Here is a 23,529-nt window from a genome sequence, read left to right on the forward strand (position 1 = left end):
ACGTGTTGTGCGATTGGCCGGGCCGGGTCCGGATGCTCGACATAGAAAGCTGAACAGGCCTAGCAGCCGACACAACACACACACACCTGAGCTGTGCATGGCGCTTCCGAGGCGTCAGACCTTAGTCTCTTGGTCTTGGACGGGGTTGGCATCCTTCTGAGCAGCTCTCTCTCTCTCTCCCCCTCGAATACCAATTCCTCGCTTCGCCGGTTCGCATGTGAATCAACGGCTAATGGCCCATCAATGGAAGCCGACTTCGGAGACAAAGGCAATGGATGCAAGGTCTCGAGTTGGCGCTAAAGAATGGATGCGGGAGCGCTTTTTACTTGGTGCCATTCTTCACGCAAGGATCAAGACTATTCTGATTATGTTGCATGCCCGAAAGTCAACTGGAGATGCAGCACACGCAACCTAGCAGCTGCTACGCCCTGAACGAAACATGTCCACCAGAGATGACATCAGCGCCGATGGTTTAGTGGTAAAATTCTCCGTTGCCATCCAGCAGCGTCGGGGAGCCGGGGGTTCGATTCCCCCTCGGCGCATATCTTTTGCAGTTTTATTTACATCGTGTCTTGTTTTGTAAAGCTGGGCAGGCTTTTTTGAACATTAAAATATCCTGCCTGGATCGTGCACATATATATATGTTTCTCATCCTTCCGGAATACCTTTTGTCCCATTCAGGGACCATTACAGTCTTGCTACCGAGTCTTCTGCCAAGAGATGCTTTTGCACCTTGCCCGAGCCTGTCCGCGGGAACTCCCCTACAAACACAGTCTCTCGCGGTACCTTGAACCGAGCAAGCAGCGTCTGGCAATGACTGACCAAGTCTGCGTGAGCGAGCTGGGAGCCCGGTGCCGCGATCACGTAGGCGCGCCCCGCCTCGCCCCAGAGCTGGTCCGGCACGCCGACCACTGCGACGTCGACGACACCGGGGTGCTCGGCCAGCGCGGCCTCGACCTCGGCAGGATACACGTTCTCTCCCCCCGAGATGAACATGTTCTTGCGCCGGTCGATGAGAAAGATGTACCCGTCCTCGTCGACCCGTCCGACGTCGCCGGTCCGAAACCATCCATCGTCCGTGAAAGCGGCGACGTCCTCGTCCCGCCGGTTCCAGTAGCCGGGGGTGACGCTCGGACCCGACACTAGGATCTCGCCCGGCGCACCAACGGGAACATCCCGGTCCCGATCGTCGACCACTCGGACCGCTGTCAACGGGCCTGGGAGACCCACAGAACCGGCTTTGACGCCGATGAGATCACGGGACAGCGGCATGCCGGAAGCCGTCCCGATCTCGGTCGAACCGTAGCCATCGACCATCCGGACACCGCGGCCCAGCCACCACCTGACGCGGGCTGGCGGGTTCGGGGCCCCGCCGGTGAACAGCGCCTTCAGGGTGGCCCATTCCGACGGGTCAAAGTTGGGTGCGCGGGCGAGGGCTTCGGCCATCTGGGGCACGCAGAAGTAATGCGTGACGCGCAACCCCGCGTCGCTGAGGCGGGCGTTGGTGACCTCGGGGTTGAACTTGGGCGACACGATGCATGTGCCGCCGTGCATCACGGCCGGCCCCGTCTGGGCGATGAGGCCCATCAGGTGGAACATGGGCCCGTCGCAGAGGAAGACGCTCCCGGCATCCACCTCGGTCAGGACGCCAAAGTTCCACGTCGTGGCTAGCATGGACTGGGCCGTCAACCGGACGCCCTTGGGCGCCCCGGACGTTCCTGACGTGTAGAGGATGACCCTCGTCTCGGTCGAGGGTCGCGCGTCCAGGCGAGGGCCGGGCTCTGCGGCGTCCACGGCCGCAGCGAAACTGGAGAAGCTGATGTGGCGGCAGCCAAGGGGCAGCAGGCCCGGTGGGTCGGGCTCGAGCAGATCAGTGAGGAGAAGGACGGGCGTGCAGTCGAGCAGCAGCTTGGCGAGCTCGGGCCGGGCGAGTCGCCAGTTGAGCGGGACGTGGACGGCGCCCAGTCTCGCGAGGGCGTGGTGCAGGATGATCTGATGGACGCTGTTGGCGGAGACGGTGGCCACTCTGTCACCGGTCTGGATACCACCACCCCCCAGTCCGCGCAGGACGGTCGTCACGCGCTGGACGTCGGCGTTGAGTTCCGCATACGTCCACCGGCGGTTGGTCGAGAGGTCGATGCAGGCCAGGCCGGTCGGCCGTAAACGTGCATGAAGCAGGACTGGATCCGGGGCGAGGAAATCCATCAGTTCCGACTAGGGGGGGTTGCTTGTGGCTCGACAAGGAGGGGATCCAAAAATCAATGAACAGAGAAGATGTAGCGAGGGCTCGGTTTTCTCTCTTGTGAGAGAGAGTTGCCGTCCTGGTGGAGGTTTTTAGTGGAATTATACCGTGTTGTTGGTATTAACTACTTGGACAATGAGTCTCGGAGAGTAAACGTTTGTCGATCCTCGGCAATCCCTGTAGATGCTGGTATCGTTGAGTTTGGTCCAAAGTCACAGATTTGGTAAAGATGTCAAGGGTTGGTTGCTCTATAGGCGTCGAACTTGTGAGAAAAGGACAAAGTTTTGGAACGCATGCGAGAATAGGGAACTTTTTATGATGGATTTGAAAGCATCTCTCCTTCGTATTTTCTGCATCAACGAGACTCGGTCGGGCCTTTTTCCATTTCTAGTCGTCGTCGGTCTTCAGCATTTTCCCATGGGCCTTTTCACGTGCAGATACCCACCCCCCTCTCACTCACTCCATATCGCGTGCAGGCTTCCATTCCCAGGCTGTGAAGGAACCGGCGGAGACGGATTCTACATGCAGGTCATATCTTTTGGTGTGTGTGTATGTGTGTGTGTGTGTGTGTGTGTGTGTGTGTGGGGTGGACTAACAACCTCGTTGCTGCGCCGTAAGACGAGACCCTAGATCCTGCGCATCCTACCAACGGATTAGTCCGTATCTGTACGCAGCCCTTTCGAATCGGGAAAGACTTTGTGGGGATACACCATACGGCTCGTCGCCGGCCGATGGGTTGACGCATCTCTTTCTTTCTCTCTCTGTCATATCCACACCACTCATTCACCCACCAGCGCAGACCACATATGTGCATTGCGGTCTCGGTGGGCCAGCGAGGCCGTCCATCTTCCTGTCTGTCCGTCTGTCTGTCTATCTGTCTGCCTGCATTCTGCAAGAGCCCAGCTGGGGTCCAAGACTTTGAGCTCACCGGAAAGCCCACATACGCATGCCGACCCCGTCTGACCGACCTCAGCCACCCGACCCGGCCTTGGGTCTCGATGTGGTCGAACCAAATCCATTGGCCAACCCCGATGTTCCTGCTGCGCCGTGAGCTATTTGATTGCCTGTTCATCCTATGTACCATGATGCCTAGACTTAGTTACGTGCGGTCCTCAAGATGGTATTTACGTACACACATTCACACACACACACATAGTCACATACATACTGAGCATGTGAGCCGAGGGAAGCTGACTATGGATACCTCGGACTGGCGATCCAGTGGGATCAGGCATGCCAGCTGCATGCTCGCACCGACACCATTGAATTGACAAAGGGACCTCTGGCCGTCTCCCGATCGCGTGCCTCGAGGATGAGCATGATGACACTTGTATCGATTTAGATATCCCTCACGGCAGCGAGGGAACCTGCATATCTTGCACATAAGCTCGGCATGGCCCCATGAACCTGACATGAACTGGCTCGTTCTTCAGCGCAGTCGAAATCAGGCTGCATCGTTTTTGGGGAGCAGCAGCAGCAACAAACAACAGCAAACCGAAGGGACTCAAAGAAATCCTCCATCCCCTTCCCCCCCTCCCCGAAAGGCAAAATTTTTAATTTTTTTTGCGTCAGACATCATGTGCAATGATGCTACTACCCCCTTAGCGGGTGCGGCTTGCAATGGAGAGCGTCATGACGCCAACCTCTACGAGCCGATCGCCATCATCGGCATGGGCATGCGGCTTCCCGGCCGCGTCCACAACGCCGCCGACTACTGGGACCTCCTCGTCAACGGCAAGAGTGGCCGTTGCCGTGTGCCCGAGAGCCGGTATAACGTCGACAACTGGTACGGCCCCGGCAGGGCGATGCACGTCCCGACCGAGTTCGGGTACTTCCTCGAGGAGCTGAACCTCGCGCACGTCGACGCCAGCTTCTGGTCCTTTACGAAACAGGAGGCCGAGCTCATGGACCCGCGGCAGCGCCTGTTCCTCGAGGTTGCCTACGAGGCCTTGGAGAGCTCCGGCTCGACGTCGTGGAGGGGCAGCGACGTCGGCGTGTACGTCGGCACCATGGGCGAGGACTGGTCGCTTCTCGAGTGCCACGACCAGCAGTGTCTCAACCAAGTCCGGCCAGACGTGTACGGCGACTACATCCTTGCCAACAGGGCATCGTACGAATTCGACCTGACAGGCCCGAGGTGAGTTGTGGCTCCATGGCCGTTTCTCTCTCTATCTGTCTCTCTATTTCTCTATCCGTCTCTCTATTTCTCTCTCTTTTCCTCCCTATTTCTCTTCGTACACGAACTAACACCCGGGAAACCAGCCTCGTCGTACGGACCGCGTGCTCCGCGTCCATGGTCGCGCTGCATCAAGCCTGCCGGGACCTGCACAGCGGCGACTGCTCGTCGGCCCTCGTCGGCGGCGCCAACCTCATCCTCACGCCCAAGGACACGGCCGTCATGCACCAGAACGGGGTGCTCTCACCCTCGGGGTCCTGCAAGAGCTTCGATGCCGACGCCGACGGCTTCGCGCGGGGCGAGGGGGTGTCGGCCATCTACGTCAAGAAGCTGTCCGACGCGGTGAGGGATGGCGACCCGATCCGCGCCGTCATCCGCTCCACCTGCGTCGCCGGCAACGGCAGGACGCCGGGGTTGACGACGCCGAACCCCGTGATCCACGAGAAGCTGATAAGGAGGGGGCACGAGATCGCCGGCATCGCCGACTTGTCCAAGACCGCCATGGTCGAGTGCCACGGCACCGGAACCCCTGTAAGTCGACTTTTCCCGACTCACACGCACGCCGGCAAATCGCCCGGGCTAGCTTATGCTGACGACCTCTTTCTTGCTTGGTCACTAGGTTGGAGACCCGTTGGAAGTGAGTGCCGTTGCCAACATCTGGGGTCAGGATGGAATCTACATCGGATCGGTAAGCCTGGAACAATAGGCCATGTGCCAGTCTCTCTCTCTCTATCTCTCTCTCTCAACCGGCAACTAGTTTAATTAACACGCGGATCGTAAGGTAAAACCAAACCTCGGCCACGCCGAAGGAGCGTCGGGCCTCTCGAGCATCATCAAGATGGTTCTGGCGTTGGAAAACTCAACGATCCCGCCCAACATCAACTTCAAAACGCCCAACCCAAGAAGTGAGTTAGTCTTGTGATACCAATTATGACCTCCGACTTTGATGGCTGCTGATTTCAGTTTTTAAAAGTCCCATGGGAAAGCGCCAAGCTCAAAGTCCCGACAGAGGCTCTGCCTTGGCCGACCGACAGGCTTGAAAGAGTCTCGGTCAACAGCTTTGGCATCGGCGGCTCCAACGCCCACGTAAAGACGCCTCTACTGTTTTTCGCCCTTTTCAAAGCTGATACAATACGTCTTTTAGGTCCTGCTCGAGTCAGCTGCTTGCTTCGGCCTCCCTCCCCCAGCAGCAAAGCTTACGAACGGAACCAAGCACGGTGCTCTCAACCAACGCTTGCTGGTGTTATCTGCCACGAACCCGGATTCAGTCCACGCCCTGAGCAAGAACGTCGGGGAGTACCTGAGCCAGTCTCCCGAGAGCTTACACGATGTAGCATACTCACTGGCCTCGCGCCGGGAAGCCCACACGCATCGCGCGTTCTGTGTGACGGATGGCAACACCCCGCTGAAGATGTCCCCGGTCACGAAGCCGAGGAGCCCACCGCCCGAAATGGTTTGGGTCTTCACCGGCCAAGGGGCGCAATGGGCGCAGATGGGCAAGGAGCTCGTGGAACAGGAGCCCCTGTTCCAACAACGGATCAACGCTCTGGACAAGGTTCTCGCCGGCCTCTCGGAGCCTCCGCCCTGGACGTTGAAGGGTAAATTATACCGGCCAAGCCCAAGAAAATCCCGAACGCTGTCGGGTCACACCGCGTGCTAACCATCCTTTCGCAGAGATACTTCTGGCCCCGAAAGACGAGAGTCGGCTGTCCGAGGCCGAGTACTCGCAGCCGTGCCTTGTCGCCATCCAAGTCGCCCTCGTCGACCTGCTCCGCTCCTGGGGCGTCGCGCCGAGCGCGGTCGTCGGGCACTCGTCTGGGGAGACGGCCGCCGCGTACGCGAGCGGCGCCATCACGGCCGAGGAGGCGATCCTCATCGCCTACCACCGCGGCCAGATCACCCGCATCATCAAGGCGGCCCACGAGGGAGGCATGGCGGCCGTGGGGCTCGGCCGGACGCAGGTCGAGCGGTTCCTGCGGCCCGGGGTCATTGTCGGGTGCGAGAACTCGCCGTCCAACGTGACCCTCTCGGGCGAGGCCGATGTTCTGCAGGAGATTCTGCGGGAGATTCGGTCGAGACACCCGGAGATAGTTGCAAGGAGCCTCCGCGTAGAGTGCGGTTATCACTCTCGTAAGTTTTATACCACTTGTTCTTCTTCTTCTTCTTCTTCTTCTTCTTCTTCTTCTTCTTCTTCTTCCCAAGTCTGCTTCATCACATCACTAACTGCAACAATCAATAGAACATATGGAGAGCGCGGCCGGTGATTTTACATCGCGTTTAGAGGGATTGTCGCTACAGAACAAAAACCCACGCGTCCCGTTCTACTCCTCAGTCACCGGCGTGAAGAACACCGACATGTCCCACTTGTACTGGGTGCGAAACGTCGTCTCGCCCGTCCTATTCAGCACCGCAGTCCAAGCGGTCCTGGATGACTTCAAGTCGCCCGTCTTCGTCGAGCTCGGCCCGCACTCGGCCCTCGCCGGACCTCTCCGCCAGATCATGCAGGTCAAGAACAGGACGACGGCCTTGTACGTCCCGACCTTGGTGCGCAACCAGGACGCAGTCAGCACTGTTCTGACCGCGGCGGGCGAGCTCTGGTCGGCCGGCGCCGAAATCGACATTGCGGCCGTCAACCCCGCCGGCGCGTTTCTGACGGACTTGCCCACGTACCCGTGGCATCACAAGGAGGAGTTCTGGCTCGAGGGTAGACTGCCTCGCAGTTGGCGTTTCCGACCGTTTGCCCACCACGAGCTCCTCGGCTCGCGAGTCGAAGAGATTTCGGACGCGTGCCCCGCCTGGAGATGCAACCTCCGCCTGCAAGATGTCCCGTGGCTCCGGGACCACGTCGTCGGAGACGACACCGTCTTCCCTGCGTCGGGGTTCATCTCCATGGTCGGGGAGGCCCTGAGACAGCTCACGGGATCCGTCGACTTCACCCTGAACCAGGTCTCCCTCGAGGCCGTTTTGGCGCTCGGCGACAAGGCGGTCGAGCTCGTGACGGTTCTCAACCCGGCGGCGACATCGAGACCACAACAGGGCCAGCCGGCAACCTACGACTTCTCGATATCATCGCTCAGCGAGGGAAGCGAGTTATGGATCAAGCACGTCTCCGGCCACTGCAGAGCCGGCGGCTCCGATCGGAAACACGTCTCCCCCGAGATGCCCGCCCTTCCGCTTCCGCGCCGAGTCTCGGTAACGTCGTTCTACAACACCTGGAGGAGATTCGGGCTGAACTACGGCACCGCCTTCCGCGGCCTCTCCAGCGCCAGCTCCCACGTCTCTGAGCGGAGGGCCGTTGCGACCCTCGACGATAAGCACTCGGCGTACGGAGACGCGGTCTATGCGGTCCATCCAGCGACCCTGGATGCGAGCATGCACGTGGCCATCATCGCCGGCTGCCAGGGTCTGGAGCGAAATTTCAAGAGGCTGGAGGTGCCCAAGTTCTTCCAGGAGATCTATGTCCGAAAGCCCACGGGATCGATCCAGGTCGTCGCGAGCGCCGGGGCCCCGGAACAGGTCGCCGCCTCTGCGGCCAACGTCGTCGGCGTCTCTGGGGGAGAAGTCGTCATCGACATCTCCGGGCTGCAAGTCCGCGCCGTCGACAACAGAAGCAGCAGCAGAAGCTTCGACGAGGGGGAGGAAGAGGACACGCACGCCGGCGTCGTCCTGGAGTGGAAGCCTGACATCGACTTCGCCAGCCCCGCGCAGCTGTTGCGCCGGCGCCGCGCGGACGCCCGCTCGCAGGTGCTCGACGAGCTGGTGCTGGCCTGCATCGTCGACCTACGGGCCCAGCTCCAGTTCCTCCCCGCCACGCAGCCGCACCTGGTCGGCTTCAAGAGCTGGCTCGACGCGTCGTACAGGGAGGCCATGACGGGGCAGTACCCCGAGATGCCCGGGTCGTTCGAGATCGCGACCATGGGCCACAAGAAGCGGCACGAATTCTTATTGAAGACGCTCGAGGCCTGCAAGAACGCCGCCGGCGCCGACGCCGGCGCCGCCGTCTCGGACATGGCCCACGCCGTCTACCGGGTCCAGTGCTTCGGCGCGGGCTGCTTCTCGGGCTCGCCGCACGCCGTCAAGATGCTGACGCAGCCCGATCACTTCGCCGCGTCTCTCAGGTTGATCGACGACGTGGACCTTTCCGACTTCCTCCGGCTCATGCGGCACAAGAAGCCGAACATGAGCATCCTGCACATCGATCCCACGCCCGAGCCCGACGACGTCTCTTCTGTCTTCCTCCCCCCAGGAGGAGACAAACAGACTCGCGGCACCTACGTCTACACCGGTAAGCACGCCAAGCCGGCCCAGCTGATTGAAAAACGGTTCCGATCAGCACCGGTCGCCAAGTACAAGCAGCTGGTGATCGACGAAGACCCCATGTCCCAAGGATTCGCAGAGGAGTCGTTCGACCTCATCATCTCCCAGCCCACCATGTCTTCCTTTTCGATGGACTCGATCATCAACATGCGGAAGCTGCTGAAGCCCCGAGGTCGCCTGGTCCTCCGGCATACCAACCCGGCCTCCAAGGTCCTCCAGCTGGCCTTTGGCCTCGTTCCCGAGTTCAATCACGGCGCCGAGTCCCCGGTGCAGCCGGTTGACCTGCGGGATCAGCTGAGCCGTGCCGGCTTCGACGACGCCTCGGCCGTCACCTTCACCGGAGAACACGGTAGGATCACCGTGGCCACGCCTTGCCAGTACTCCGCGAGGCCGACGAGGGCGAGCGTCCTTTGCCAAGACCCCAGTCATCCCGACGTGTCCGGTGTCCTAACGCTACTGCAATCCCGAGGCTTCGCCCTGCAGTGTTTCTCTCCCGGACAGGATCTCCCGTGGGGCCAGCCTGTCCTGTGCTTATTGGATCTCGAGTCCCCGTTCCTCCACACCATGGACGCCGCGCGCTGGGAGGGGCTCAAGAAGTCGTTGTTCTCGGCGCAAGACGAGAAGGCGCTGTGGGTGACGGGCGCCTCACAGGTGGGCTGCAGAGACCCCAACTACTCCCTGACGCTGGGCGCCGCACGCAGCGTGCGGCGGGAGCTGTCGATGGACCTGGCGACCCTCGAGCTGGAGTCCTTCGACGCCGACGGATGGGACGCCACGGCCGCCGTGTTCGAATCTTTCGGGGGCCGGGTCGTCGGCGGCGGCGAGATCGAGCCAGATACCGAGTACGTCTTTTCCGGCGGGGCGATCCGGATCTGTCGGTTCCGCTCGGTCAAGGTCCTGGACGAGCTGAGAGAAGGGCGCGACGACGACGACGTCCCGAAGCAGGTGAAGATCGCCAAGCCCGGATTCTTGCAGACGCTACGGTGGGAGGAGACGGAACACGTCAACCTGAGCGGCGACCGTCTCCAGATTGCGGTACGAGCCGTTGGGCTTAACGTCAAGGTATGTTCAATGTTCATCCGGCCCAGAGATTCAAGGGGTGAGGGAGGGAAGGGGAGGGAAGATTGTCACATTAACACCGTTTCTCTAGGATCTACATGCTTCGCTGAGTTCAACCTCGAGCGACATCAACGGCCTTGGCAACTTTGGGCTCGAGGGCAGCGGTGTCGTTGTCGGCGTGGGACCCGATGCTCGACAGTTCCGCGTCGGTGACCGGGTCGCCTTCAGTCACGACAACGCTCTGTCTACCCTGGCCACGTTGTCCGAGTCGCTCTGTGCAAGGATGCCAGACACGATGAGCTTCGAAGAAGCCGCGTCCACGCCATACTCGTTCGGTACGGCTTTGTACGCGTTGATGGAACTCGGGAAACTGAACAAGGGCCAGGTGAGCCTACCGCGGTCGCTGATATCCGCGCATCTACTGACTCCTTCAGTCCGTATTGATTCACTCGGCGTCCGATGCTCTCGGGGTTGCCGCAATCCAAGTGGCCAAGATGATTGGTGCCGAGGTGAGTACCAACCCCCTCTCCCCATCCCCATCTCTTCTCTGTTTCTTCTTTCTCTGACTGAGCTATTTCTTTCAGATCTTCTGTACCGTCGAGACCCCGGAACAGGGAAGTTATCTCGCCGCTTCCTACGGTATCCCCCAGAACCGCATACTCAACTGCAAGGACGCTTCTTTCGCTCAAGGAGTCCTCAAATCGACTGGCGGCGTCGATGTTGTCTTCAACACGTTGTCCGACTTCATCCAGGAGTCCTGGATCTGCGTCGCGCCGCTGGGCACCCTGGTTCATGTTGTCCAGGATACGACGACCCGGCCAGCGATTCATCTCCTCCATATGGATCTTTCGAGTAGCAATCGGACGTTCGTAACCGTCGACTTGGATGATCTGAGGGTTCAACGGCCGCGGGAATGCACTCGGTATGTACTTCTTCCGGTTGGGTCGATTTCGTGATGCTTTCCAGGTCACTGACACAACGACACTTAGCCTTTTGGAGCAAGCTTTCACACTCACCAGGTTCGGCCTCAACAAGCCCGAGTCAGCGATCAAGACCTTCCCGGCGTCCGATGTTTCGTCGGCATTCCAGCATCTCCGATCCCCCAAGCGCATCGGACGGGTTGTCGTGACCATGCCCGACAGCAGCGGAGAGCTACAAGCGCGTCCCATGCGCTCGAAGATGGTCCTCCGTCCGGACAGGACTTACATCATCGTCGGCGGCGTCGGGGGCCTTGGCCAGGCCACTGCTCGGTTCCTCGTCGAGAGGGGGGCTCGCAACCTGATATTCTTCTCGAGGTCGGCCGAGGAGTTCGCAAAAGGCCATCCGGAGTACTTTGGCGAACTCGAGTTCCTCGGCTGCAAGGCCCAAGCGGTTTCTGGCAGCGTCGACGACATGGCCGATGTGGTTAAGATGGTCAACACTTCGACCACTCCGGTTGGCGGCATATTACACGCAGCCATGGTACTCCAGGTGAGTCCTCCCTCCCTGCCCCCTTTGACCGTGACAGCCCTTTTGGCGGATCTAGTTATTTACTCATAGACACCACCCAGGACATGAACCTCGCCGACATGACCTTGGAGCAGTGGCAAGCCACCGTATCTCCAAAGGTGCAGGGGACGTGGAACCTCCACTACGCCCTCCAGGCCCAGAGCGAGCCTCTCGACTTCTTCTTCCTCTTCAGCTCCCTGTCCGGGCTGGGCGGCCAGATCGGCCAGGCGAACTACGCCGCGGCCAACGCCTTCCTCGACGCCTTCGTGCAGTACCGCCACGCCCAGGGCCTCGCGTGCTCCGTCCTCGACATTGGCATCATGGAGGACATTGGCGTCCTCGCGAGAGAGACGAACCGCCTGGAGGCCCTGCGCACCATGTCGCAGCACTGCCTCCACGAGCAGGACCTGCTCGATGCCATGGAACTGATGATCAAGCGGTCGGGCGGCAGCCGTGAGAACGAGGGTGGACGAAGCAGTGGTCCAGCGGATGGGTATACGAACCCGAGCCAACTGGCCATCGGTATGAGATACTCTCCGTCAACAACGAGCAGTCACCGGTCCGGGTGGCAGCGGGACCCACGATCTCTGTTTCTGGCGGACCCGTCGACGTTTGCCGGCCAGCTCCCCGACGACTCTCACGAGGCGGACAGCAGCAGCAGCAGCACCCTGAAGGAGTTTCTCCAGAGCTGCTCCTCGGACCCGGCGAGGCTGTCGTCCGACGAGGCGAGGGAGTTCCTGGCGCGGGAGATCGGCGGGACCCTGCGGGGGTTCATGATGCGGCAGGACGAGGAGATCGACCTGTCGCTGCCGCTGCAGACGGACTCGTTGGTGACGGTGGAGCTACGCAACTGGTTCCGGCAGAAGGTGGGCGTCGCCTTCACCGTTCTCGAGCTGCGGAGTGCCGACAGCATTCGGGCGCTGGGCGGGTTGACGGCCGCGAGACTCGCTGCTGTACACGCAGCGGAGGGTTAGATGGCAGGCTATTGAGTTTGTCGTTCCTCGGGCGGGAATTGTTCACAGGCTTTTTGTATAATAGGAGAGTGTTTTTTCTTATTCATTTCCAGCTTTGATGTTTGGGTCTCATAGCGTTGTTTGTTTTTTAACATGGTAAAATCCAAGGGTGTATGACAACAGAGAGTGCCGCTGTTTTCAGAATTTAACATCACCGAATAACAGCGAACAGAAGAAGAAGCCCACTGACGATTCTGACTCACGTTAGGGTCCTGGTAGACGGAGCCTGTAAACCACCACATCATCCAACTCGGAGAAATTGGAGGAGTTGACAGGCGAGCAGGGCGTCTTGGCCAGGCAAAGCAGGAGACTGAGGCCATCACCAGAAGCCGAATCCCAAAGGGCGCGCCACGCTGCTGTGGAAACGACTGTGGATTGTAATATCACTCATGGTCACTGCTTGTGATGGTGTTGGTGTTGCTGCCAACGCATTAGAAGTGAAAAACGTTGAGGAGGCTGGCATCTGCTAAGTACGACTGAATGATGATTGAAAAACAGATTGATCTGAGTTGGGAGGAAATGGGTCCTATTTCACAAGACTCTCGGTGTACAGTTGTACAGAAATTGAAGCGAGACGGGGGAGAGTTGTCGTGTTATGATTATGATCGATAATGGGAGAAAGCATGGCGATGGCTCACACAACGAGGTGGAAACCTGATATTGACAGCTTATACATGTAAATGCGGCCAAGTTGCGGCGCAGACCTCTTCACCCACATCATCTACGGAGACAAACCACTACAAGGATGAGTAATGTTGCATCCTCTCGCTCGAAGGTCCGTTCCGCAAGTGTTTTCCTGCTTTGACACAAGCTGAAAAGGCGGGCTTGCGCCACAGGTCAACACCCGAATCCTTTCGGCGGCTCGGGCCAATGAGACCAGGCGTCCGTCACCCATCATCGAATCCCCCTATATCCATTGGCGGCATGGGATTCTAAACCATGGAACTCCTCCGGTCAGGGTAATTGCGGAATCGTTGTAGTTACACGCCTCTGCCAAGACACAGCAGAAATGGAACTCAGCCCTGTGGATGTGAGCCCATGTCATATTGCCGCCGCAGACTCAGAGGCCGACCGAATCTTAAAACACAGAATTGTCGCTTTGGGTCCAGATGTGGGGGAGGGGTCAGCGATGCATTATAGATAGCACCCTGTCCTGCCAGCCAGCCGGAGCTTCCGGGAGCGCCGCCTTTGTTTACATCCGAAGGTGTCCGGAACCTACAGTTGACGCGGACCACCCCCACCTCAACCACTTCCACATCAAGGCGCAAAGCAGTGAAGAGAGATCTATACTATGATGTTATAAGAAGGATACAATACATCCGCCTTCCATTGCCGCAATCCAACGCTATAGAGCCGATAATAACTCGCCCAGCATTCTCTCTCTCTGCCTGACACGTTGACTTTCACCATGGCCGTCTCGCTGCCGGCCGTCTTGACAACCCTCGCCCCCTACCACCTCCTCTCGTACGCGACCCTGCTCGGCACCTCGCTCTTCCAGACCTTCGTCAACACCAAGATCTGCTACACCGAACTCCCGAGGTCTGCCTTCACGACCCTGCAGAAGCGCCTCTTCCCGGTTTACTTCCGGTGCCAGGCGCTTCTCCTCGTCCTGACCGCCGCCACGTTCCCCCCCTACGGCCCGGCGTCCCTGCTACGGGACAGGCGCGACTGGATCCCCTTCGCGGCCATCGGCCTGACGACCATGGCGAATCTCTTCACGTACGGTCCGAGGACGCGGCAGGCCATGATCGACCGCACGCATCAAGGTGAGAGAGTTCCTGCGGTCCCGAGCACCCCCCCGCCCCCCTCCTCCCGGGATTAAACGTAAGTCGTGGGGCCGACTGCTGACTCGGGGGTTCAGAAACCCGCGACGCAAAGCGGCCTGATGGTGTTGAGGAGCCGAGCCCGGACATGCGCGCCGTCAAGAGGCGGTTCTCGATGAACCATGCCATGAGCATCCATCTCAACCTCATCGGCCTCTTCGGCATGGTGTGGTACGGTGTGAGGTTGGCTTCTAGACTGAACATTGAAACGGACTGAGGGAACCTACCCTGTCGCTTGGCAGTGGTGTTGAATTGTTGGTCGACAGTCTACATCCCAGAACTGTTGCACGTCATCAGTTCCTGGAGGAGAGATCACCACCATAGTCGGCCGTAGATTTCACAAACCAATTCACCCGCTTGGTACGGGTCTAGGCATGGTTCTGAGATTGTGTAGCCGACCTGAAAGATGGGAGTCAAGTCGGAGGAATGATCATGGAACGGCTGGCTCCAGAGCTGGACTTGTACAATAACAAACTCCGTTTCAATGCAACTCTATCAACTTTCTAAAGCTCCTCGGATACCACCGTGGGCCCAGCACCAGGAAGCTTTCCCGTTGTAGCAAGCCTCCTATCGTTCATTACTCATGTGCATCCATAAACATGCCCACGCGCGCGCCGAGGGGGGGGGGGGGGGGGATTGGCGGGCCGGGAGGCAACCGAAATCATAAACACTCACGGGTCGTAGTAAACCAGCGTGTCCTGGGCGCCCTCGGCGGCAATGTCGTAAAAGTCCTTGCAGTCCGAGAAGGAGATCTTGGGCTGCCCCGCGTAGAAGGCGTCGTACTTTGCGTCGAGCGCGTCCCGGAGGTTCTCGACGCCGCCCTCCGGGTGGACGCGCTTCCAGGGAAGCCGGCAGGTCTCGGCCTTGCAGCTCTTGAGGACCAGCAGCAGCGTGTCGAGGCGGTCCTGCACGGCGCTCAGCGGGCGGTCCAGGAGACGGCCGGACGCGCTGCCGGCGAGGTTGGTCATCTGGCCTGGGTCCTTCTGCGGAAAGGGGAGGGTTCATTCAGTATGAGGCCGTCATAACGTCTCGAAAGAACGTGGTCGGGTGTGATCTGGGGGAAAAGTGCTGCTGACCTTCATGTCGTAAAACTCGCGCTCGTTGCTGCACCAGACCGAGTAGAATAGGCTGTAGCCGTCGCCGAGGACGCGCATGGCCTTGTACGTGTTGTTGGCGGAAACTATTTTTCGTAAGAAAAAGGTCCTTGAATCAGCAAAAAAATCTCTCAGTCAAAAAAGAGCAGAACGAAGCTGCAAGGGGGCCAATCAATGCCACTTACCACCCCCAAAGGCGTCGTACCCCCGCTGGGTGCCCCAGAACTCGACGTTGACATGGTCATGCTTGGGGTCGTTCTGGGCGTTGGCGATGCCCTCCTCGGAGAAGGGGATGGGGGACCCGTCAAAGTCGTCGCGCAGGGTGATATTGGCGATGGAGAAGATGGTCGGGGCGATGTCGGTGTGGGTGGTGACGAAGTCGACCGTCTTCCCCTTGGGCACGCCGGGCCCGCGGATCAGGAAGGGCACGTTGATGTCCTCCTCGATGGCGCACGTCTTGCCGGGCTTGAGGCGGTGCTGGCCGATGTGGAAGCCGTTGTCCGAGGTGAAGATGACGTACGTGTTGTCGAGGACGCCGGCGCGGTCGAGGCGGTCGATGATGGCGTCGACCATCTCGTCGACGGACTGCAGCGTCTGGAGGCGGCGGCGGTAGTAGTTGTCGCCGTAGGCCACCTCGGTGGCGTTCAGCTGGGGGATGATGAGGCCCCAGTTGGCCATGCTGGGCTGTTGTTGTTGGGGCGCCGTGTTAGAGCGAAGATCATCGATCGATACGACCCGGACCGGGAAGACACGCGAGGGAGGCAGGGCACACAGCTAGTGTGTGTGTGTGTGTGTGTGTGTTATGGAGTCAACAAGTCACGCGCTCACCTTGTCGGGGTTGAAGTTGTACGTCCGGGGCACGGTGACGTTGGAGAAGAGGTTCTCGTGCCTCTTTGCCGGGATGGGCGGTGTGGCGCCCGGGCTGGTCTCGCCGCCGAGGCCGTTGTTGTGGGGGCCGATGGGCGCGACGCCGAGGAAGAAGGGCTTGCTGCCGTTGTACTTGAGGGCGTCGTCCAAGAACCCCAACGCCCTGTCGGACACCAGGTCGTTGCTGTACTCGCCGGGGAAGCTCTGGGGCGGGCTCTGGTTCCTCTGGAACGTGGCGTTCAGGTAGAGATAGGTGTTGGGGTCCAGGAGGACTAGTTCGTGTACATCAGCATGAGGGAGGGCACTCTACGAAACGGTCTTTCATGGAAAGGAAAAAAGAAGAAGGAAAAAAAAGAATAACAAAAAAAGCTTACAGTCGCTGCCGGTCCAGCCCTTAGGGAATGGGTTGTTCCAGTTGTCGACGTCGTGGGAGTTGAAGAGCTTGCCGGTGTAGTAGGTGTTGTATCCCGCATCCTGGAGCCAGACGGGAAGATACTTCTCATTGTAGCCCTGGGACACAAACTTGGGATAGCCGCCTATTGCGCCGTTAGGAACCACCTCTCCTGTCTAACGTGTCTAACGAAGACATGCTTGTGAGGATTCAACTCACCATGGGGAGGGGTGACGTAAGTAACGTTGGTGTTGTGCGCCGCCTGGCCGGTCAACAAGCTGACGCGAGACGGGCAGCAGATGGCGATGGTGCAGAAATGTTTGCAGTAGTAAGTGCCCTCCTTGACAAAATGCTTCTGGACGTAGGGCATGTAGTCGATGGAGCCAAGCTGCTCGTCTTGGTCGTCAGTGAGGATGAAGACGATGTTGGGCTGGCGCGGCTGCACAGTCCGGGCAACGACGGCAGAGGCGCCGAGCGCCAGCGTTGCCAGCGTCGACAAGCTAGGAACCGGCAACATGATGATGATGATGATGACGATGCTTTGAGTCTCGTCTCGGAGAATAAGCAGCCCGAGTCGGAGGTGCAAGCAAAAAGAACCGGGTGTCGAGAAGCACCACCACTCCGGCTAGCCCGCCGAGACATGGAAAGATTCTTATATGCCGTGCGCTATTTTACCATTGCCGGAAAGCCCTCTTCCAGAACCTGATTCAACTGACATCAACAGCAACGGCAGCAGCAGCAGCAGCAGCAACATCAAGTCTTACCCCAAAAAGCGTGGGCTACGTAGGGGACCCGAGTTCCGGCCGGCCCTTGGTGCGATCAACGATGTAACGGGGTCCTGGTGGCTTCGTGGTACCGCCGGTGGACCCCCGGACAGCGTCCGCACCAGGAGTGAACCAGACTCGACCAACCGGGGGCGACTCTAGGACTGCGGAATGGGCCCCATGGACGCTGTCAACGGCTTTTCGCAATCGGGGCCGTCGATTTCGCCATTTCTTCCCTAACCTATTTCCACCACCCACCCGCATGGGCGGATTCGCCAGGAACCAGGACATCATCTGCTGGGGAGGGGAGGGGGGTTGGTTCCTTTTTGGAGCAGCAGGGAAACAATCTATTCTGGCTCCGCCCGGAGCCGACGGACTATGATTTTACATGGGATGGGGCTGGTCGATGGCGAAGGATTGTCATTGCTGGCATACTGCGACCTTGGCAACGAACGGTCTGGCTGTTTGACTCTGGGCTACCGGCTATCCAGGCTGATGTTGTTGCGCGTGCTGTTGTGTTTTGTTGTGTTTTGTAAGCTGGTCGATTGTATTCGCCGCGGAGGTTGTCGAGGACAATCCAAGGAACCGGCAGAGGTGTCGATTAGAAGTAATGTACAGCAACAAAGCACGTCGTATGGTTGGTGACAGGGATAAGTGCACCGTTGGATTGGATTGGGTTGTTGTATTGATAGTGACAGTCTGATAGAGCAGCTCGATGTAATAACTTAACCTTGAAACCAGAAGCTTAATCTTCACAGAGAGATCGGCGCTAACGTAGGATTTCAAGCCACGTGGAGGACCTATTGAGTTTTTTCAAAGGGAACTAATTGTCCAGACTATTTGGAAGAGCGAAAATGTAGGATTGACTGAGAGGGTTGAGAGGTTGCAGCAAGCTTCAGACTGAGGGAGTAACCACAAGAAGAGATTGCACCTTTGGTTTGGATGTTGAGTTCCACTCCGAATCTTCAGATATTGCAGGCAAATCGTAGTGGTGCCACCAGGTGTGAGCGCATAGTCAAATGTTGCATTCATAGAACCCCAATATGGAGGACCGACCAACGCATCCAATCAACAATTGGATACCCACGAACCTGGCCGGCTGGCGCAATGGTAGCGCGTCAGACTTCTACTGTCTCTCCCGAGATGTAGCGATCTGAAGGCTGCGGGTTCGAGCCCCGCGTTGGTCAACTTTTTTGGTATTTAGCGGCATTGCATTCGTGTTGGTTCTCTAAACAGAGCCCTCTCTTTTTTGGCGTACCTAGCTAGATGTTATTATAAAAGGATGGCTGCTTGTGGGTGAGACACTCTTAGGTGATGCAACAGACGGTAACGGAATCCAGAAACAGAGCTAGTCATTATGAGAATCTAACAACGGCATTCTTTTTGTTCCAGTCTGCTTCCGGATGTGTATTTTGGCTACCTGCCTTAGTTAGGTACACCGTACAAGTAGTTCCCTACTTGAATGCGCTTGCAGGACCCTGACCGACTCTTTACGTCATGCAGGTACCAGAAACGTTTCGGTGTCCGAATCCGGCCTTCGCTTCTCACCGAAGACTCACCGAAATGCCCCCACTTAATTCCTGATGGTCGCATAATCGCAAACCGCCCGCGTCAAGCTCCGGCTCTGCTCCCTCTCTCCTACGGCAAGCTTCAGAGCCCAACACCCAAAATGGTACGTTCCGCCGTTTCCCCTCGGACAGTCGACGATCTGGCGCCTACACATGCGTCTTGCCCGCAACAGCGCCCCCCTCGTCTCGTGCTATGATCCGCTGACGTTGCCGTCGCAGTTACCCCTCGGCCTCTTGAACGCTGCCCAAGGGCACCCCATGCTCGTGGAGCTGAAGAATGGCGAAACCCTCAACGGCCACCTGGTCATGTGCGATACCTGGATGAACCTGACGTTGAAGGAGGTCGTGCAGACGAGTCCGGTACGCGACACTCGCCGATAATCCCCGAATACACCAAAAACCTCCTCACACAGCTTGGGTTGCGACTGACGATGATGCAGGAAGGTGACAAGTTCGTCAAGATCCCCGAAGTCTACGTGAAAGGAAACAATGTACGCCCCGAACGCCATCCGCACCCCTCCACAAAAAACCCAACGATATGCTGACGCGCCTTTTTTTTGCAGATCAAATACCTGCGAGTCCCCGACGACATCATCGACGTGGTCAAGGAAAACCAGGCGAACCACCAGCAAGGAGGCTTCCGCGGTGGCAGAGGAGGAAACAGGGGGGACCACGGCGGTCGCGGCGGCGGCGGCGACAGAGGCAGAGGCAGAGGCCAGGGCCGCGGAGGACGCGGCCGCGGTAACCGTGGTGGTTCATGATGATATGCCCGACACGATCTCGACGAGCCAACCGTGGCGCACCCGAATACCCTCGATGGTGGTCCTACATAATGTCGACGAAGAGAATCCCCTTTTGGAGGTGCAGACTCTTTATCATCTAAGGGTCTTGCGCGAAAGGAAGGATGCATGCATGCGGCTGTCATGCTGGGCCGGAGGGCGCACTGGAGGACAGAATCGCCGCCTTGTGGCCCGCATCGGAGGGGGGGGGGGGGGGAAGCATGCGAACCGACAGAATCATTTTACGTACTTTAAGCATAACAACAAAAAAGAGAAACAAACCCCTTGAGAGGGTCACGACAATTTTCCACGTTTTTGCTAATAGCGATTGATCCTAGCTATCTAGAGAAGTAGGTATTTTGGGTACCTGTTCGTAAACCCCCATCTCGACCATGGCTGCCAAACGCACAAGTCACGTGACTTGGCAGACCGGTGCATCATCTCGGTGAGAGAAGCTCCGAAATCTGCAACCTCCCAAAGCCCCCCCCCCCCCCCCCCCCCGGGATTCAAAGCTCCTCCCCGCCCTTGCGCCCGCATACTTCCACCCTCGGCTTCATGTCAGGCTCTCGAGCTGTCTTTGACGGGCTGTGGCGCTGCCTTTGCCCTTCAGCCGATGCATACGTCGCGGCCAGACTCCTCAACTCGCCCTCTCTCCCTAGAGTCTCGATCGCGACGAGCCACCGAAGGCGACCCGTTCCGTCTTCCCGCGGCCCCGCCATTCGCACACAATGCCGTCGACACGCGACTACCGCGGCCTCCGTACCACGCTCGGAAAGGAATTCGGCGCTGGCCGACGATGATAGAGCTCCAACAGACGATACAGCCTGGTCGGAAGGACAGCAGGACACGGCGCCGACCGAAGCCAATGCGCCCGACCCAAACGAACAGCTGCGAGCTGCGCCGCTGTCCGCCATATACGATGCCTTGCGAGTTCTGAAAGGCCAGCCAAAGAGCTTTGACAAAGTTACAACCTTCATCACACACCTTGCCCAGTACCGGAAAGCCGAGTTGAGCCCCCAGCTCTACGAGCACCTTATCGTGGCGACGGCCGACGTCAAGGGCTCGGCGGCGATGTTGGCGCAGCTGTTTGCCGAGATGAAGCAGCTGCAGATCAAGCCGACCATCTCCATCTGCCATGCCGCGCTGGCTGTATGTTTTGTCTTCCAAGGAGTTTTTGGCGTTGGAATCCTTCTTCTGACTCCTCCCAATGACAGGTCCTCGCCGTACACCCCGACTACCTGGTCCGAAACGAGGTCATTACGGCCCTGAAGCAGTCGTGGGCCGATGTCAGCGTCGACGGGCAGAGCCACATTGCTCTCGGCCTGCTCCGCGATGGACAGCTAGAGATGGCGCTCGACGCGCTGGAGTCTTTGATGGACAAGCAAGTCGCCATCCCCTCGTGGGTCTACGACATCTTCATGTTCGTATTCGCCCAGCACGGCTTCGTCGACGAGGCCATCAAGCTGGCCCATGGTAAGGTCCATACCGGGAGTGAAGTGAAACTCGCCGTGTGGTATATGCTCCTCGACACATGCGCGCTTGCGTATCACTACGAGGGCACCAAGTACATCTGGGGTCGGCTGCTGGACACGGACAGGGAGCACCTGTCGGACGGCGTCCTGCTCAACGTCATGAACACGGCCACGAGACAGCACGACTTTGAGCTCGCCACGAGCGCGGCTCGCCTCGTCACGCAGAGGGGAAGCAAGCTATTTGCCCACCACTACGAAGCTCTGATCGAATGCTACGGCGGCGCAGGGGACATGACGAGTGCCCTGCGGGTCCTCTGCATCATGTTCAGGGCCATCTCCGTCGCGCCCTACGCCAGCACCCGCTCGATCTACAGCTGGATCAAGAAGCACCCGGAGAGCATCGACTCGGCGCTGCAGACCCTGACGGAGCTGGTCCCCAACTACAAGGTCCCCATCGCAGCCCTCAACGTCCTAATCGAGGTTGCCGTAGACTGCCACGGGTATGCCAAGGCGTTGGAGATCTACAAGAACGCGCACAAGTACACCGAGGCGGCCCCCAACCACGTCACCATCCGGTACGTGCTCCAGGCGTGCGACGACCTGGAGTCCCTCAAGGCGCTAGTGGCGGAGAACCCGGAGCTGGCGCTGAAGGGGGACCCGGGGGTCTTTGGCAAAGCCGTCTACGAGTACGCCGTGGCCGGAGACCTCGACCTGGCGTACAGGTGCGTCGCGCTGTACGGCGAGCCCCCCGCGGCGTCTGCCGATGAGGGGGAGGCGGAGAAGCCCGGCAATGCGGAGCCGTGGATCCCCAAGAAGACGCTGCTCACGCTCGTCAGGAAGTCGCTCGACGTGCAGGACGAACGCGTCTGGTGGCTAATCGAGCAGGCCGAGAGGCGGAACATGGACGTACAGTCGGGCATCGCGAAGCTGATGGCTTCCTTTGCCGAGGAGATCAAGCGCAGCACGGGGCTGGCGCAGGAGGACCGCACTTTCACCGAGGGCCTGGAGCCGCAGCATCACTCCACGTCGTGACACTGAGAGGAGCCCTTGTAGCTGAAGCGCTCATGGCGGAGCTTAACATTGCGTCCCGTCAAGCAAGCCGCGTAGCGATGCTGAACAACGCCGCAACATTTGTACAACACCTTTGTGGCTCAAGAGAGCTACTCAATACCAATTGTTTCAACGCATCTTTCTTTGCTTTTGGCTATCTCATGGCACATGACCATGGCACATGACTACTCTCGTACACTTTCCCTATGTCGGACAGCACCAACCTTATCTTGACATTGATGAAGAGTGAAGACGCCCAAGAGACCAACTTCAGTCACACAGATCTTGCTCAAGTCCTTCATTTTGTCAACGTCTCACACCCCCCCCCAGTGTCCCGGAAGTGGGTCGGATTTCAAGATTTTGAAGCCTCAACAGTCCATAGCACATCATTCCTCTCAAGGCTTGGCAGCCGCTCGATTTATAAGTCAGTTCACGGCCACGGAGGGAGGACGTGCCGTCTCAGACATGGCAGCCATCTATCTATTTACCACTAGGCTTAGCTCGGAGCAAATCACATTAACCTTTTTTGCTCGTCGGCCAATCAAGAGCTGCATGGAGAGACATCTCTTTGGTAGATAGATCAACCTAGCGGATCTTGCTGATAAATCCACTGCAGTCCGCACGAAGGATTAGTGATTATGCCGCGTAGTGGCTGTTAGTCTCGGCGACATCTCCACCCTGATGCTCACTAACACCAACGACTTCGTTGAGGGAACATATCTCAATTTCCAGCGCCCGCACGCCATCCCACCGCACCTCAACGTCATAACAAGACAACTTGGAGGGGGGGGGGGGGGGGGGGGGGTCTAGAGGGACGGGAAGTATGTGGACGGTTCAAACACCCTGGCGTTACGGTAAGATCTTACCGAATCCCAGGGAAACAGATTTACGAAGCCTGCCTCTCTCCCTAGTCCCCCCCCCCCACCCTCTTGCAGGACTTCACCATTCACGCCTTGTTACACTGGGGATCTAGTCCACGCGTGTCCCATTCCGGCTACTTCGAAGGCTTGGTCATGACTTTGATTCATAATACCACATGTTTCAAAGAGTTGCGCCGCACTGCAGTCATCCATGGCCTGGACGCCCGATGCCGTGGCCGGACCAATGCTGTAGTGCTATACTGCTGCTCTGTCATCAGCCGGTAGTCATGGATGCACTCTTGCGTTGGCAACAATTGTGTTCGCCCGGCCGGTGGAGGCCACCATGGTTTTGGGAGTATATAGTCGAAGACATCTCATGTGTCCAAGTTCGTCTCTTGTGTTATCAACCCATCCAACTCGATTCTCCATCGGCATAGCCCAATACAGCAGAGACCACCAGCGTCTTGAAAACCACAACAAGAAAGCCAAGCGCTTCAAAAGCACTTGAGCCACTTACAATAATCACCGTCGAAGACGAGAAACTCAACATCCCCAAGTCGTCGCAA

The 23,529-nt window shown here is 58.5% G+C and overlaps 6 protein-coding genes across 6 annotated transcripts; 4 read left to right on the plus strand and 2 right to left on the minus strand.

Moving 5' to 3' along the window:
* Window positions 1-687: 687 nt before the first annotated feature.
* On the minus strand, window positions 688-2,205 carry CDEST_11073 (Putative AMP-dependent synthetase/ligase domain, AMP-binding, AMP-binding enzyme domain, ANL; the record flags this gene model as incomplete). The annotated part of the gene is made up of 1 exon (XM_062927229.1): window positions 688-2,205. One exon carries the CDS (start codon window positions 2,203-2,205, stop codon window positions 688-690), a length of 1,518 nt encoding a protein of 505 aa, XP_062783280.1.
* Window positions 2,206-3,819: 1,614 nt separating this feature from the next.
* On the plus strand, window positions 3,820-12,256 carry CDEST_11074 (Putative Acyl transferase domain superfamily, GroES-like superfamily, alcohol dehydrogenase; the record flags this gene model as incomplete). The annotated part of the gene is made up of 13 exons (XM_062927230.1): window positions 3,820-4,379; window positions 4,505-4,949; window positions 5,038-5,106; window positions 5,200-5,323; window positions 5,392-5,504; window positions 5,563-6,016; window positions 6,093-6,548; window positions 6,658-9,797; window positions 9,886-10,179; window positions 10,229-10,303; window positions 10,379-10,716; window positions 10,784-11,264; window positions 11,345-12,256. 13 exons carry the CDS (start codon window positions 3,820-3,822, stop codon window positions 12,254-12,256), a joined length of 7,461 nt encoding a protein of 2,486 aa, XP_062783281.1.
* A 1,284-nt stretch (window positions 12,257-13,540) lies between these two features.
* On the plus strand, window positions 13,541-14,335 carry CDEST_11075 (uncharacterized protein; the record flags this gene model as incomplete). The annotated part of the gene is made up of 2 exons (XM_062927231.1): window positions 13,541-14,061; window positions 14,157-14,335. The coding sequence occupies exons 1-2, from the start codon at window positions 13,704-13,706 to the stop codon at window positions 14,333-14,335; spliced, it is 537 nt and encodes a 178-aa protein (XP_062783282.1). The 5' UTR covers window positions 13,541-13,703.
* Window positions 14,336-14,621: 286 nt separating this feature from the next.
* Window positions 14,622-16,987, minus strand: CDEST_11076 (Putative sulfatase, alkaline-phosphatase-like, core domain superfamily; the record flags this gene model as incomplete). Its single annotated transcript, XM_062927232.1, has 7 exons — window positions 14,622-14,685; window positions 14,794-15,101; window positions 15,195-15,298; window positions 15,398-15,986; window positions 16,041-16,351; window positions 16,454-16,615; window positions 16,690-16,987. 7 exons carry the CDS (start codon window positions 16,985-16,987, stop codon window positions 14,622-14,624), a joined length of 1,836 nt encoding a protein of 611 aa, XP_062783283.1.
* Window positions 16,988-18,903: 1,916 nt separating this feature from the next.
* Window positions 18,904-19,563, plus strand: CDEST_11077 (Putative like-Sm (LSM) domain containing protein, LSm4/SmD1/SmD3; the record flags this gene model as incomplete). Its single annotated transcript, XM_062927233.1, has 4 exons — window positions 18,904-18,906; window positions 19,022-19,162; window positions 19,243-19,293; window positions 19,366-19,563. The coding sequence occupies 4 exons, from the start codon at window positions 18,904-18,906 to the stop codon at window positions 19,561-19,563; spliced, it is 393 nt and encodes a 130-aa protein (XP_062783284.1).
* A 573-nt stretch (window positions 19,564-20,136) lies between these two features.
* On the plus strand, window positions 20,137-22,085 carry CDEST_11078 (Putative tetratricopeptide-like helical domain superfamily; the record flags this gene model as incomplete). Its single annotated transcript, XM_062927234.1, has 2 exons — window positions 20,137-20,730; window positions 20,796-22,085. 2 exons carry the CDS (start codon window positions 20,137-20,139, stop codon window positions 22,083-22,085), a joined length of 1,884 nt encoding a protein of 627 aa, XP_062783285.1.
* Window positions 22,086-23,529: the final 1,444 nt, after the last annotated feature.

This window comes from Colletotrichum destructivum, chromosome 7 (assembly GCF_034447905.1).
Source record: "Colletotrichum destructivum chromosome 7, complete sequence".
In the NCBI taxonomy this organism is placed as follows: Eukaryota; Fungi; Ascomycota; class Sordariomycetes; order Glomerellales; family Glomerellaceae; genus Colletotrichum; species Colletotrichum destructivum.